This window comes from Enoplosus armatus, chromosome 5, assembly GCF_043641665.1.
Source record: "Enoplosus armatus isolate fEnoArm2 chromosome 5, fEnoArm2.hap1, whole genome shotgun sequence".
Classification (NCBI taxonomy): domain Eukaryota; kingdom Metazoa; phylum Chordata; class Actinopteri; order Centrarchiformes; family Enoplosidae; genus Enoplosus; species Enoplosus armatus.
The window spans coordinates 8,286,537-8,300,116 of record NC_092184.1 but is presented as its reverse complement, the minus strand read 5'-3'; the positions used below and the strand labels follow the sequence as shown (position 1 = coordinate 8,300,116).

At 40.7% G+C, this 13,580-nt stretch overlaps 4 protein-coding genes across 4 annotated transcripts; all 4 read left to right on the top strand.

Annotated features, from left to right (window-relative positions):
* Positions 1-2,586: 2,586 nt before the first annotated feature.
* LOC139285293 (claudin-17-like) lies at positions 2,587-3,741 on the top strand. The gene has a single exon (XM_070905831.1). It carries the CDS (start codon positions 2,615-2,617, stop codon positions 3,302-3,304), a length of 690 nt encoding a protein of 229 aa, XP_070761932.1. The 5' UTR covers positions 2,587-2,614; the 3' UTR covers positions 3,305-3,741.
* Positions 3,742-4,620: 879 nt separating this feature from the next.
* Positions 4,621-6,048, top strand: LOC139285610 (claudin-8-like). The gene has a single exon (XM_070906202.1). The coding sequence runs from the start codon at positions 4,672-4,674 to the stop codon at positions 5,545-5,547; it is 876 nt and encodes a 291-aa protein (XP_070762303.1). The 5' UTR covers positions 4,621-4,671; the 3' UTR covers positions 5,548-6,048.
* A 1,025-nt stretch (positions 6,049-7,073) lies between these two features.
* LOC139284938 (claudin-4-like) lies at positions 7,074-8,076 on the top strand. The gene has a single exon (XM_070905320.1). It carries the CDS (start codon positions 7,074-7,076, stop codon positions 7,842-7,844), a length of 771 nt encoding a protein of 256 aa, XP_070761421.1. The 3' UTR covers positions 7,845-8,076.
* Positions 8,077-9,888: 1,812 nt separating this feature from the next.
* LOC139285223 (claudin-8-like) lies at positions 9,889-11,362 on the top strand. Its single transcript, XM_070905733.1, has one exon. The coding sequence runs from the start codon at positions 9,933-9,935 to the stop codon at positions 11,022-11,024; it is 1,092 nt and encodes a 363-aa protein (XP_070761834.1). The 5' UTR covers positions 9,889-9,932; the 3' UTR covers positions 11,025-11,362.
* Positions 11,363-13,580: the final 2,218 nt, after the last annotated feature.

Below are 13,580 nucleotides of genomic sequence, written 5' to 3'. Positions count from 1 at the left end.
TATTGGAATGACCTGTTTGTTGCATGTGTCTGACTGGATTTGAAGATCTACGTGTAATCAGAAACTGTTTCAAACAGGAAGGACAACTGAAATAAACACATTTGAAGATGAACTGAGCCCACTGAAATTGCTTACAACAATGGTTAGTTCTATATTGACACCTCAAAACAAATCTACAGAGAATTATTTACAACATTAAGGGGCCTATAATAAGTGTCAGGGGTGTTGATAGACAATTTCAGCATAATCACTAATAGCTAGTGTAAACTGTAAATCTATAATTTTTCTTGAAATGTAAAACAATTAATTGAGTGATAAAGTGAACTCCATATGTTCTTTTTTAAAATAAAATACCGGCTTTAAAGAAAGTTCAGGGTCAATCCAAAAGAACTAATAAACTTTTTCATGGGGCCAGCCATCATCAAAATTAATATGCAAATCAAAGGGATATGAATGACTATGTCGCCTACCAAACAGCAGCAGCCCTTGTCAATCTCCACCTCCACCACAAAAGCTCTGGTGCTCCTTCAGATTAAGTGAAAGATCACTTCAGACTTCACTGTGCTATAGATCTACAGCAGTGCTGAATGACTGAGATGCTGAGATGGGACAGGCTTGCTTTGCCAATGCCCTTGCTTTGAAGGACCAGACTCATAATTAATCTGAGATAAAAATGACACAAGCTTAAATCATGGGATTCTCTTGTCTGAACAGATTGTTACTGAATCTTAAATCTAAAAATTAACACTGAATTAGAAGTGGTAGTAGGCGGGGGAAAGAAATGGTCATTACATGCAATTCATTTATTTTAAAATATTTGCGAAATGTTATATCAATCTTTTTGTGGCCCAGGAATGTGTAGTCTCATTTACATACAGCAGGTGGCATACTTAGCCTGTTGTAGAAGTACATTACTTCCTGTTCCTGTGCCACTACACCTGTGTATTCAGTTACTTCAATTTGCATCATATTTTTAATCAAATCCATCTCACATCTATTTCTAAAACTCCAGTACCAGCAGTTTTGATGTATTTGAGTTCACTGCTACGGGTTTCTCAGCATGCGCGTATCTGTTTACATTTGAAGCAGCTGAGGATGTGACGATAGTATCACTCAGCAAACCTGTCCAACAGGCTTTCCAGTTTCTGTTCCTGTTTTATAATCTCTCCTGCTACACCTCTCTCTCCATCTCGCTTTGTTTGTGTTACCATTCCTAGACCAACTGAAGTTTGAATAAAGGAGTGGCTCTTGGTAAGAACTGTGACGTCCCCTGTTGTTTTGAAGCATTTCCTTATCTGCAATCAGACCATCTACTTGGTCACGTTTAAAAAATGTTTCAGTCTTTGTTAAAGCAAGTTAAAATTGACATTGCATGGCAACATAGTATGTGCCGATACACTAATCAGACAAGTCAGTTGAAAGGTAAAACCCTCTATAAGCAGATCGACTGACGATTGATTTTTACTCAGGATTATAGCCAAGGTGGGATATTTTTTTTGTACTTAAATAAGGAACACTATGTCAATTATCCATCCTTAAAGAAGAGAGTTAACAAGCCTCACACTGAAGCCATGTAGATGTTTACAGATCTATCACAGACTCCCTCCCTTCTAGAAAAACATTGCATTTCAAATTAATGTTGACTTCAGTGCAACACACACTGACTAGCATTGTGTCGCTTCAATTGATGCCTTTAGCCCACGCACAAAAATAGAAAGAAGAAGTGGAGAAGCAGAGTGGCCAGCATGTGCTGATTTGGGAAGCAAATGTGATAAAACTGCTAATTTTCTGGAGAGCTGACGTGTTGACATTGGGAAATAGGACCATGGTTTATCCTGACGAGTTAATGCGTATCAAGGTGCCACCTATGTGTGGTCTTGCATAGAAAACAATGTGAGTGTGTGTTGCCCTTTAGGGTGACCACACATCCTATGGGACTATGCCATATTTTAGTCCAGGGTTGCAGACTGATTTTGAAAAAGGAAAAAATTCAGTGGTCTGACTTAATGCCCTTTATTTCAAAACAGGTTCTCTTTGCAATGTCCTTCATCCATAATGTAAACAGCTGAATCACATGAATCTGGTCACTCTAGGTTTAAATTGGATACAGTATAGCACTGCACTACAGTAAAGGCAGGTGAAAACTTGGTATCTCCAAAATGCCAACTTTTCATTAAATGAGTAAAGACTTACAGTTTTGAGCTTTTTGATTTCATACAACTGAATTTGAAGAGGTTTTACAAGCCGAAGACATATAACCAACGTCTTGGGCTTGGTCGTGTTAACCTGAAAGTCTCCAAAACTGAAAGTGCAGTTTTCATAAGGTTTAGTCATAGTCAGTCATACTCTTTCCATTGGTGCTGGTCATACATGGCGAGCAATGATAACAAATGCTAACAGCTGTTTGGTTTTCGGAGAAAAAAAACAAATTAAATGCATAGTTTGAGTTGCACCTGAAACACTGGAATGAATCAAGGTCAAGTCAAAGCAAACCTGTAGGATGACATTGCAGGCCCGGTGATATTATCACAGATTTACAGCTGTGTAAAACAGATTGAGCAGTCTTCTCATTTAGACGACGGACGAGAGACGAGACTGCACTTCCCTCTGAGCCATGAGAGCAAAATTAGAGATCTTAGCCCTGGTCCTGGGCTTCATCGGCCTGTTTGGGACCATAACTGTGACTGCTCTTCCCATGTGGAGGGTCTCCGCCTTCATTGGTGCCAATCTCATTGTCATGGAAGAACTGTGGGAGGGCTTGTGGATGAACTGCTACAGACAAGCCGACATCAAGATGCAGTGCAAGGTGTATGACTCACTGCTAATTCTCCCACCAGAGCTGCAGGCAGCCAGGGGGCTCATGTGTGTCTCCATAGTCCTGGTTGTCATCTCCCTGTTCATCACAGGATGTGGGACCCAGAAGAGCAACTGTTGTAGTGACAATATAAAGAGCAAGAACATCACCCTGGCCTTAGGGGGCAGTTTGTATTTGCTTTCCTTTTTGACTACACTCATCCCCGTCAGCTGGGTCGGCCATAGTGTCATCAGAAAATTCTACAACCCAACAGCGCTGGATGCTGAGAAACGGGAGCTGGGGGAGGCCCTCTTCATTGGCTGGGCCACTTCTGGTATTCTACTTGTCACCGGGATCATCCTGCTATTCAGCTACAGTAAACGTAGATCAAAGGAGGAAGAGATCTACATTGACGCCTATCTTATGGCGGCGAGGGATGTACAAAAAGAGGACAGCGTGTACCTGGAGAGGACACCATCCAGCTATCATAAGCATCAAGAATATGTGTAAAGAACTGTACTGTACTTCCTGAACGTTCCACTTTACATGTCTCTAACATTTGACAGATGATGTCAAGAGTGTGCAGATTCTGTATAAATGTATTTGTTTTCACCATCTATGTACACATTTTAATCACTGTGACTGTTTAAATGATAATGTACTTTGTGTTCTGATTGCAGTATAAATGGTTCTCAGCTCTGTTGTTCGTATTGTCTGCCCAAATCATTCACATCTGCACCAAAATATTTGAGTGATTTTGTTGTACATATAAAACTATTCATTCCTGGATACTATAGATTCCTGGATTAATGTAATCAGTGTGTTTAACAATGCAATTCTATACTAACATGCAACTTGTATTGTGCTTTTATATGAGTTTGTAAACTGTCACTTTTAACTGATCAGTTGTTCCTAATCATTTTGACTAAAATCTCATAGCCAACAAATAAAAGGTTTGATTCTATGTTTGCTGTGTCATTGCATTTTCTAGCATGTCATTTGTATATTTCTACCATGCTTCCTAAAAAAAACATGAAATACAAACTTTTAACCAACCACAGCTAACACACAACTGAATAGTAAAAACTCAGTTAGTGGACACGCTTTTTTATGTTTAAGACGGCAGGAAGACTTCAGTGTGGCAGTGACAAGGTGAGAACTGCTGGCCAACGGACAATACTGTGTTACAATGAAACCTATCCTACTCAAGTTTCTGTGCTCAACACCTTTTTATCAGCTCAGTTTACATATAAAGGAGGAGACAGTTTGACATCTGTAACCAATCAGCTTTCGGTTTGAGAGAGACAACCGATTCGTAAACTACACACATTAGTGCAGCCACCACCTAAATAAATGTACCTACATAAGAGAAAGGTTTTCTTGTTTCGCATAATACTAATACTGTTTTAACTTTATTTTATTTAGAGATAAGAAAGGTCACACATTTAATTGGTAAAATCAACCAAGTTCCAACCAGTAATAGCAATGAGATTATATGTATTTTTCATGTTTATAGTAAATTTTTAGCTATCTCTAAATTATTTTCTCTAAACCACTGTGTGTGTGTGTGTGTGTGTGTGTGAGATAAACATTATACAGTGGTTTAATTTGTCTTTGATTAAGTGTTTTTAATCACAAGACCAAATGGTTGATTGTTAAAAGTGGCAGCTGTATTTGCATTCAAAACAAGCAGCACTCTTTGGTGTGTCCCCATGTATCTGGCTGTAAAGCAGCTCAACCAGTAAGGTTGCATTGCATCGTTAGCATTTTTCTGTGGGTGTATAAGTTCCTTGACTTCCTCTTCTCCTCAGATTTGTTTCCCGAGCTGTAAGAGTACAGCCAAAGGTCTATCTTTGGCTCCTTGTGTGATAGCCGCAATGGCCTCATACACTGCTTACAGTGGCTACAGCAAGCCTCCTCAATCTTACATCGGCTCTTACTATGATGAGAAGCAGGCCAAGGCCTACACAGATTATCAAGACTCTGTATATGAGGAAAAAAAGAGAATTGAGAAGAAGGACCGTCGGGACGCCATCTGTTGTGAGGTAGTAGCCCTCGTCATCGGTTTCATTGGACTAATTGGAGTGGCAGCCGTGACAGGCCTGCCGATGTGGAAGGTAACAGCCTTCATCGAGGAGAACATCATTGTCATGGAGACCCGCTGGGAGGGCTTGTGGATGAACTGCTACAGACAAGCTAACATTAGGATGCAGTGTAAGGTGTATGATTCCCTGCTGTTTCTTCCCCCGGACCTCCAGGCTGCTAGGGGTCTAATGTGCAGCTCCGTGGCCCTGACCACCTTCGCCCTCATTGTTGCAGCAGTGGGGATGAAGTGCACCAAAGTGGTGGACCATCGGGCTCGCACCAAGCATGTTGTTCTTGTGGCTGGAGGCTGTCTGTTCCTCATGGGCTGTATCACTACCCTAATCCCAGTGTCCTGGACTGGCCATGTCATCATCAGGGATTTCTACAACCCTCTGCTGATCGACGCCCAGCGCAGGGAGCTCGGGGAGGCTCTTTACATCGGCTGGGTGACCTCAGCTTTGCTTTTCACTGCCGGAGTGATCCTGCTGTGCCGTCACGCTCCCCGCACCCAGGATCCAGATGAGAGGATTGTATACAACCCCAACGGAAATATCTACCAACCTGCATACACATACCAGCCGTACACGTACCAGCCAGCGTACTCCTACCAGCCTCCCTACTCTGCACCCCCCCCAGGATCTGTAGCATACACACCAAGCCAGTACTAGTGAGGGAAATCAAACAGAGACAATTTTGGACTCTATGTAAACTTGCCAAGATTTGCCACATTTGAATGAGGAGAATCAATTGACTAATACAACCAAAGGCTGTCACTGGAAATGGCCAAATCTTTCATTACTTTCTTAAAGAGAGTGTATTGCAGAGATTGAATTATGGAACAGATTGTGTTTTGATCATGATGAACTGTGCTGAAGTAATGTATGCTTTGTTTGTTTCTATGCATTTAATTACACTAAATTATATCAGTCATTCAGGCAGCATATGTAACAATACATTAGTTAACTGTTGATATCACAGTCTTAACAGCCTCTGCTGAAATGCTCTTTGAGAACAAATTATGCACTAGGCCTTTTTCAGACCTAAAACATACCTCCAGATGATTTGTGTTCATTGTTGAGTTTTTGTTGTGAATGTACATACTTTTTCAAAATGCTGGCCTAAATATAAGGTCAATTGTGGTTTCCAATAAAGGGATAAAGTTGAGAAAATTCTGTTATTTTTTCTGTTGCCTAATTAAGAAAGGCAAAACTGATAAAGAAGTAAGGGTGAAGTATTGCTTACGCGATGGCCACTTCCTGCCAAAAGAGTTAGCCTGGGATTCAAACGTTCCTACTGAAACTGCTTCTGTTTCACTAACTGTTGTGTAAATGGAAAGTTGTTATGTTGCCTCCATTGTTGTCAGTGGAAATGTGCCTAAACTGGTAAAACCAGACTGTTCACACTGGTCCACCCACAATGCAAACCTGCCAAGAGATTTCATTTCAACCAAACCAGAGCTGCAACTGCCAGCTTTTTCCTGAGCACAGACAGACACAAGAAACCCAGACAAGAAATTCAATACTGACAGTGACACATGGGTACACAAGTATTACCCCCATCCATGACACACACACACACACACACAATGGTGTATAAGACTATCTAATATTTTATGTCTACAGTCCCATTTCAGTTATGACTTTTACTAATTTCCTGTAACATAAAGGACTTCACAGTGGTGAATGATTTTGAGTTCAAATAGGATAAAGACTAGGTTAAGCCCCAGATTTGATTGAGGTCTATGATTTCTTAATATTATAATTGGTAATGCATTAACATAGGGTCTTTCTTGATATGCACACAGCTAATAACATGCAACTTTAAAAATCCCCCCTGTGTTAATAAACGCCCTATTTAAAAAAAGAAAAAAAAAGCCTCCTTGTAAAATGTGATCTGAGAATGTAAATCGAGACTTCTGAATAAACAAAGTGGCAGCTTACAGCAGCTCCTGGGGTAGGTGTACAAAGAAAAAAAGGCCTGGGGGATTCTGTTTCCTAGCAACGGGTCGCAATTCCCACCCCTCCCATTCTGATGTCCTGTCCACAGGGAGGAGGCAGTACAGGTGAACATCAACCTGCTCCTCCTCCTCCTCTGGGATGCAAAGCCACTCCATAGAGCTAATCTACTGCTTCCTATAGTCACACAGTGTCCGCACATTGGACACATGAGCTTGGAGGAATAAGAGGAGGACAGGATGGCCAACTCAGCACTGGAGATAGTGGGTCTGTTATTGACCCTGATTGGGCTGATTGGGGCAGCAGCAAGCACTGGGATGCCAATGTGGCGAGTCACAGCCTTCATTGGGGAGAACATCATCGTGTTTGAAACACGCTTCGAGGGTCTGTGGATGAATTGCTTTCGGCAGGCTGACATCAGAATGCAGTGTAAGGTGTATGACTCTCTCCTGGCCCTGCCCCCTGACCTACAGGCGGCACGGGGGCTCATGTGCTGCGCTCTGGCGCTGGGTGGCCTCGGCCTGCTGATCAGTTTGGTGGGGCTACAGTGCACATCGTGTATCGAAAACAACGATCGAGCTAAGCGACTGGTCCTCATCACGGCAGGATCCTTGATCATAATGGCTTGCATCTGCGTCCTTATCCCCGTGTCCTGGACAGGTCACGTCATCATCAGGGACTTCTACAACCCTTTGCTGATCGACGCCCAGCGCAGGGAGCTCGGGGAGGCTCTCTACATCGGCTGGGTGGCCGCCGCTTTCCTGTTCTTTGGAGGATGCATGTTTATTTGTTGCAATCTACAGTCCGAAGGCAAAGATTCAGAGAGGTATGTGTATACAAGGAACTCTGACTACATGGCCTATCCTCCACAGCCTCTACAGCCTCAACAGCTGGTGCTACTTCCCCAACCACAAGCCCAGCTTCAGCCAGTGCTGTCAAGACATCCATCGACCAACTACAGTTACCACTCCAGATACCCCTCTGTACGCAGCGGGGTGGCTTATCTCTGAACACTTAAACTGACTGAGGTAATGATGATCACAGTTCTGGTCACTATATGCAAGGGATTTTCTTTTTAATATGGGTTTAGATGACAGTGCAATCTATGACACATATTTCAGGTAAAAATAAATACATTACTGTGAATGCAAATGGATTAGATTAATATGGATGCATGATTGAAATCACTCTTTTTATACATTGTTTGAGGAGTACTTAATGCCTTGATAAAGAGCACTAGTTACAGAATCTTGATATCAACCTATATCATAATTATAATTATAACCTTGTCTGTGTAAGCCAATACATGATTTCAATTATTTTTGTGTGTTGTATAGTCACATTTTGTACTGACTGACTACTTTTTGTATTGTTATTGTATTAGGTTACCAATTTTGTATGTGTATGCTGAATATGACAATGTGTGCAACCTTAAAGAGAAGTGTTTGTATTTACTGTTAAAATGCCGTTTGTTGTAGCTGGCACATATGACTGAGCTATGTAGTTATACAAACAGTTAATACTTTACAGCAATTCAACCAATTTTCCTTCAACATTAGTTGTGTCTGAGCTGTGTATACAAATTCACATCCCTCGTCCCATCAACAAAACACACTCGCATACAAAATGTTTGAGAATCACACATCTGTGTGGCACAAATAATCTCTCACAGGCACCAATCACCCTAATACACACAGTCCTCATATTTTTCTGCTCAGTTTTTACCAGTCTACCAGTTTTAGCCAGTATTAGTCACAGGATCCACAAAGGGAAAACTGAGGCAGGCAAGTTACAGATACTACTCTTACTACAGTGAATGCTTCATTGGTGACTGATTGTGTGAGAATTACGGACATTTGTGTCTAAAACTCAAAACATTTTTGTGTGTGACTGTTTAATCAGAAAACAACTGTGAGTCTTTGTTTAAGTTTGCTATGATGCCCTGGGGCTCTTGGGAACTGATGGAACTGAACAAATGGCTGAGTAAACATGAGAAGCAGGTTTAGGACTGCTTGTTAAAGGTGTGGACTGAGAGGAAACTTAACCGGACAGCTCCAGTGTTTGTGAAGAAGCCAGACAGAGATGAGCTGACAGCATGATCATGTGATCAGAATTTGCAAGTCACTTTGAATGGCGTTACAGGGAGCTTGAAACCAAAAATTGTCAAGTTCATTTCCGGGTTGATCCCAGCTGAGAGAACATTTCTATCCCTGTTTGTTCATTCAAGTATATTAGTTCTTGAACTATTAGGTCACATAATTTCTCTTTCAGTGAGTTTAAAAGCAAGCTACAATCAAAATTACGGTAGAGTCCAAACTCCTAATACACTAGATGTAATGACATATATTTCTCTATTGTCTTTCTCCATATATTATCAGAAAAAGAGAGCGTCTCTCACAATAAAAGTACAGTAACGTCATAGCTGAGTCATAATGAAAATATGTGGTGATGTAATGACAATGTTGTCTTTCTCTATTGTTGCTTAAGGTTACACCAAAATGAGCTGTTTGTCTATGTTATTACTTTTCAAAAGCCACAGAGTTATGCAAATATGGAATATTCTAACTTTTTACAAAAGTTTACAAAAATATATTTCTAGCACTCAACAATCAGTAACTGTGTTTGGACTGTGTGATCTCTGTTCCATCATCTTGAAAGTCATCTCTGCTCCCCTGTGGACAACAGAAGAACCGCAGGAGCTTATGTACTACATTGTATATTTGTTTGCTTCTGAATTTCACATATAAATAGAATAAATACATAGCAAGTGATAAAAACTTTATGAGCTATTTGTGGTATTTCTGGTACAACATGTTAGTGTTTACTGCTGAAGAAGCTGATGGCACAGATATACCACTATAGCCAGAGGAACCATAAACACAAAATAAGCAGAGGTCCTCTTTACCCCCATTGCTCTGAGCCAACCAGGTGACCGCAAGGGATCTTTCCCATAACAAACCACCTCTTACAGCATACAAACTGCTTCAGATGAGAAGATCCTCACTGCCTTGGACACGTCTCTGACTCAGATTCTCAGATGTTGTCGACGTGAGCTAACCTAATTTTGAATTTGGAGCTGAACTCTTGTACACTGCACAATGGTTCAAGGTGTTTCAGAGATAGCCGCAATGTGCGTCGGCCTGATTGGGCTGATCGGGGCGGCGGCTACTACGGGGATGCCCATGTGGAAGGTGACAGCTTTCATCGGGGAAAACATAATTGTGATGGAAACCCGCTGGGAGGGCTTGTGGATGAACTGCTACAGACAGGCCAACATCAGGATGCAGTGCAAGGTGTACGATTCTCTGCTGTTCCTGCCCCCGGAGTTACAGGCAGCCAGGGGTCTGATGTGCTGTTCTGTGGCCTTGTCGGGGCTGGGACTCCTTGTGGCTCTAGCAGGAATGCGGTGTATTTCCTGTTTTCAGGGTAATGATTGGGCTAAGACCATTATCCTGATGGTTGCAGGTGGTATGCAGTTAATGGCCTGTATCTGTGTCTTTATCCCCGTGTCGTGGACAGGTCATGTCATCATTAAGGATTTTTACAATCCTTTGCTAATTGATGCCCAGAGGAGGGAGCTGGGAGAGGCTCTCTACATCGGATGGGTGACCGGCGCCTTCCTTTTTGCCTCAGCCATGTTGTTTGTCTGCCGCCGTTTGCCATCAGACAAAGGCTCATTCGATGTGTACCACCCAGCCAACTTGCTCAGTTACAAGCCAGCACCCAGCAAGCCAACTCTGATGAGGTATCATCCCATCTCGAGTGTTTCCAGCCTCCGATCTACTGCATACCAGCCTTCTCTGCAGATCAACGGCTCTGTTGGACAACAACTTGCAACACCACTGCAAAACATCCCTCAATTAATGACAAAAGATGGAGCACTAATCAACCCTCCTTTTGTTTATAACCTGGGTCTGCCTGAAAATGCGTCATTGTTATATCAGGGTAGCATGGCTCACCATCCCTCCATGCGGAGTTCTAACCATGTTGAAAGTCTGTATACGCCAGGTAACTCCTTGTACATAAGCCAAAACACAACGCCATATCCACTGACTTATAGCGGCAATCCCACTACGTCTTACCAGTCCAGCTTTCATCCAGTTCCACACACTCCTGTTTTCATAGGATATAAAGCATCAAGAATTCAACCAGAGTCTCACAGTGGGAGTAGAGCTGGTGTATACATATAAAGCAAATATTATGAGTGAGTTTTTGTAGCTGCTTAAACTTTACAGACACAAAGCACTATGCTTTTATAGTCAATCATCAAGTACATTTAAACTGTTGCACATTAGTGGCAAAATGATTATGTTATCTCTGCTTATATAAGGATTATCCTGATGCATCTAATTTCCCCCTGGGGATCAATAAAGTATTTCTGATGCCCAGACTAAATAGCGTTTTAAACTTTTCTAACTTTAAAACACTTTTTATAATTTGTATTTTGCAAAAAAAATGGAGGTTATTTAATCAGATTGAGGATAACTGCTGTTGTTGTTTGTATAAATAAAGGTGACATTATTCTGTTTTCATGACGCCGAGGAATGGGCTTTCTTTCCCAAGATAGAGAGATTTGTTTGGAACATCATAGCCTTCAGTTTTGCATCTTTGTAACCATCTGTTCATTATATTTTCTAAATTGTTGTGGTTATCATTTTACGGGTTTCAGAGTGTTTTGTTTTTTATGTCTTTTACAAACAAGATGTCTTTGCAACCACTCAAATATGAGCCTTGCAGTGCTAAAGTAAATAATCAAATACTTTACTTAGTTATAGTTATTTGTTATAGTTTGTATTAGCAATGATCATTAAAGGGAAATTTTGAGTGATAAATGCTAAGCAATTTTATCCAAAGATATTTCCACATGTAGATTGAGAGTCTGTATTAGCCTTATGGTGGACTGGCAACCTGTTTAGAGTATTTCCCTGCATATTGCCTCTGTTCCCTGCTAGGATAGGTTATCTGTGAAATACACAAGTGAAATAAGCAAAATAAACAAATTAACGTCCGAGATAAAAAATGAATAAATGCTCTACCTTGTGGTAGCAGTAAAGATGTTGTTTTAAAGCCTATTCTTGGTATGACAATGGTACTGAACTCAAATCAATTTCTGTCAAACTATATATTAATCTAAAAAAGTAGAGCTATTGAACTGGGATTGAATATATAAATCTGTTTCGGATCAACAACAGCAAAATACTTGTGTATTGGGATTATTGTTTGACAACATATGCTGGCAGGTCAAAATTCCTGACAATGGTAACACCATAGTGGCCTGACCCAAACTAGACACCGTCATTATTCACCACTAGATGACGCCAGAGAACGTGATGAGTGTCCTAAGCCCTGGACAGACGGTGCAATCTTCCCTATTCATACTGCAGGTGTCAGAGGAGTAATGCCCTCCTTCCACAGAATTCCATTAGCTGAAGCTTTAATTGGAACAACTTCTTATGAAGGGACTTAATTTAAAACATGAAAACCTGCTACAGGCCTTGAAGGTGAATGATAAACATGGCAGAGTGAGTGCATTATTTCATAGTTACATTCTTATATTCTCCCACTGGACTTGCATTAACATTAGGGGATGGTGTTTTTACTAACATTGGGTTTCTGATGTCAAAACAAGATGGCCATATTCTGTAGGCAACTTGATTTATAGTTTACTGGAGATAGTAAAACATCACCTTTTGATAAATTATATTTTCTCCCACCAATTGAGGATATTCTTGCTGTCTGTGTGTAGATGGAAACATTATTCTAAACTATCGGTTTAGTCTAATTTTGCTAATTTCTGGGGAAATTAAATAATAGTGAGATTACACTAATCCCAAGAAACCCATGAAACACCCCTGATGCTTCTCCCTTGCTTGGGGAGAAGTGGTTTGGAGCATCATCATCAGTTGCTGATTGGTGCAACTAAGCAAGAGAACTTTTTAACTTCCATCCCTAACCACTCTGCTTCAAGGAAAAAAGCAAAGTGGGTTAAGGTAATATGAACACATTTTATTTTACTATGGGGCCATGTCAGATAAACAGTTTGAGGTAGTTAATCTTCAAGGGAGCATCACAGACCAGTTTGAAGATTAGATTTGCGTTTCCATCAGGACTGGAGCAAAGATTTAATCATTCCTCGGTGTACCAAAGCAAAGACGTTGTCGAGGTCGAATGTTGCCAGATTTGAAGTTAATCTTCAGGACGTATCCATGTTTGCGGATTAGGGGCTTGGCTGTGCCCTCAATTGAGCGCCTGCACGGGAGGGACGCTCAGCTGTGTCAAGTCAGCCAAAGATCGTGAGGGTGAGACAGGAAACAAGACTAGCTTGATTTCGTAATAAAAGCATTCAAATAATGGGGAAATTGGGTCCCAGCTGATGTAGAAAAAGTCATCTAAACATTTAAATAGAATGGGTATATGATTAATTTTATAAACCACACATGTTTAATTAAATATGGGAATTAGCTGTATGTAGGGAAAAGTATGAATAATGTAAGATGAAATAAATAAATAGACACTGAGAAAAAGGCTAATTCAGGGGGGGCTTTTTACAATAAAAACTAATAATTATACAACAATATTTAATGGGGAATCATCTATAAATATTAAAATACAACTACATTGTGATGGTCTGCGGCAAAAACAACTTGTGTTGGATGCTTGGTATTTTGTTTTGTTTCTTAAAAATACAAATAAAATACAAATAGTAGCTGAAATATATGAACCTTATTCCTCTTAAGTTGATTTTC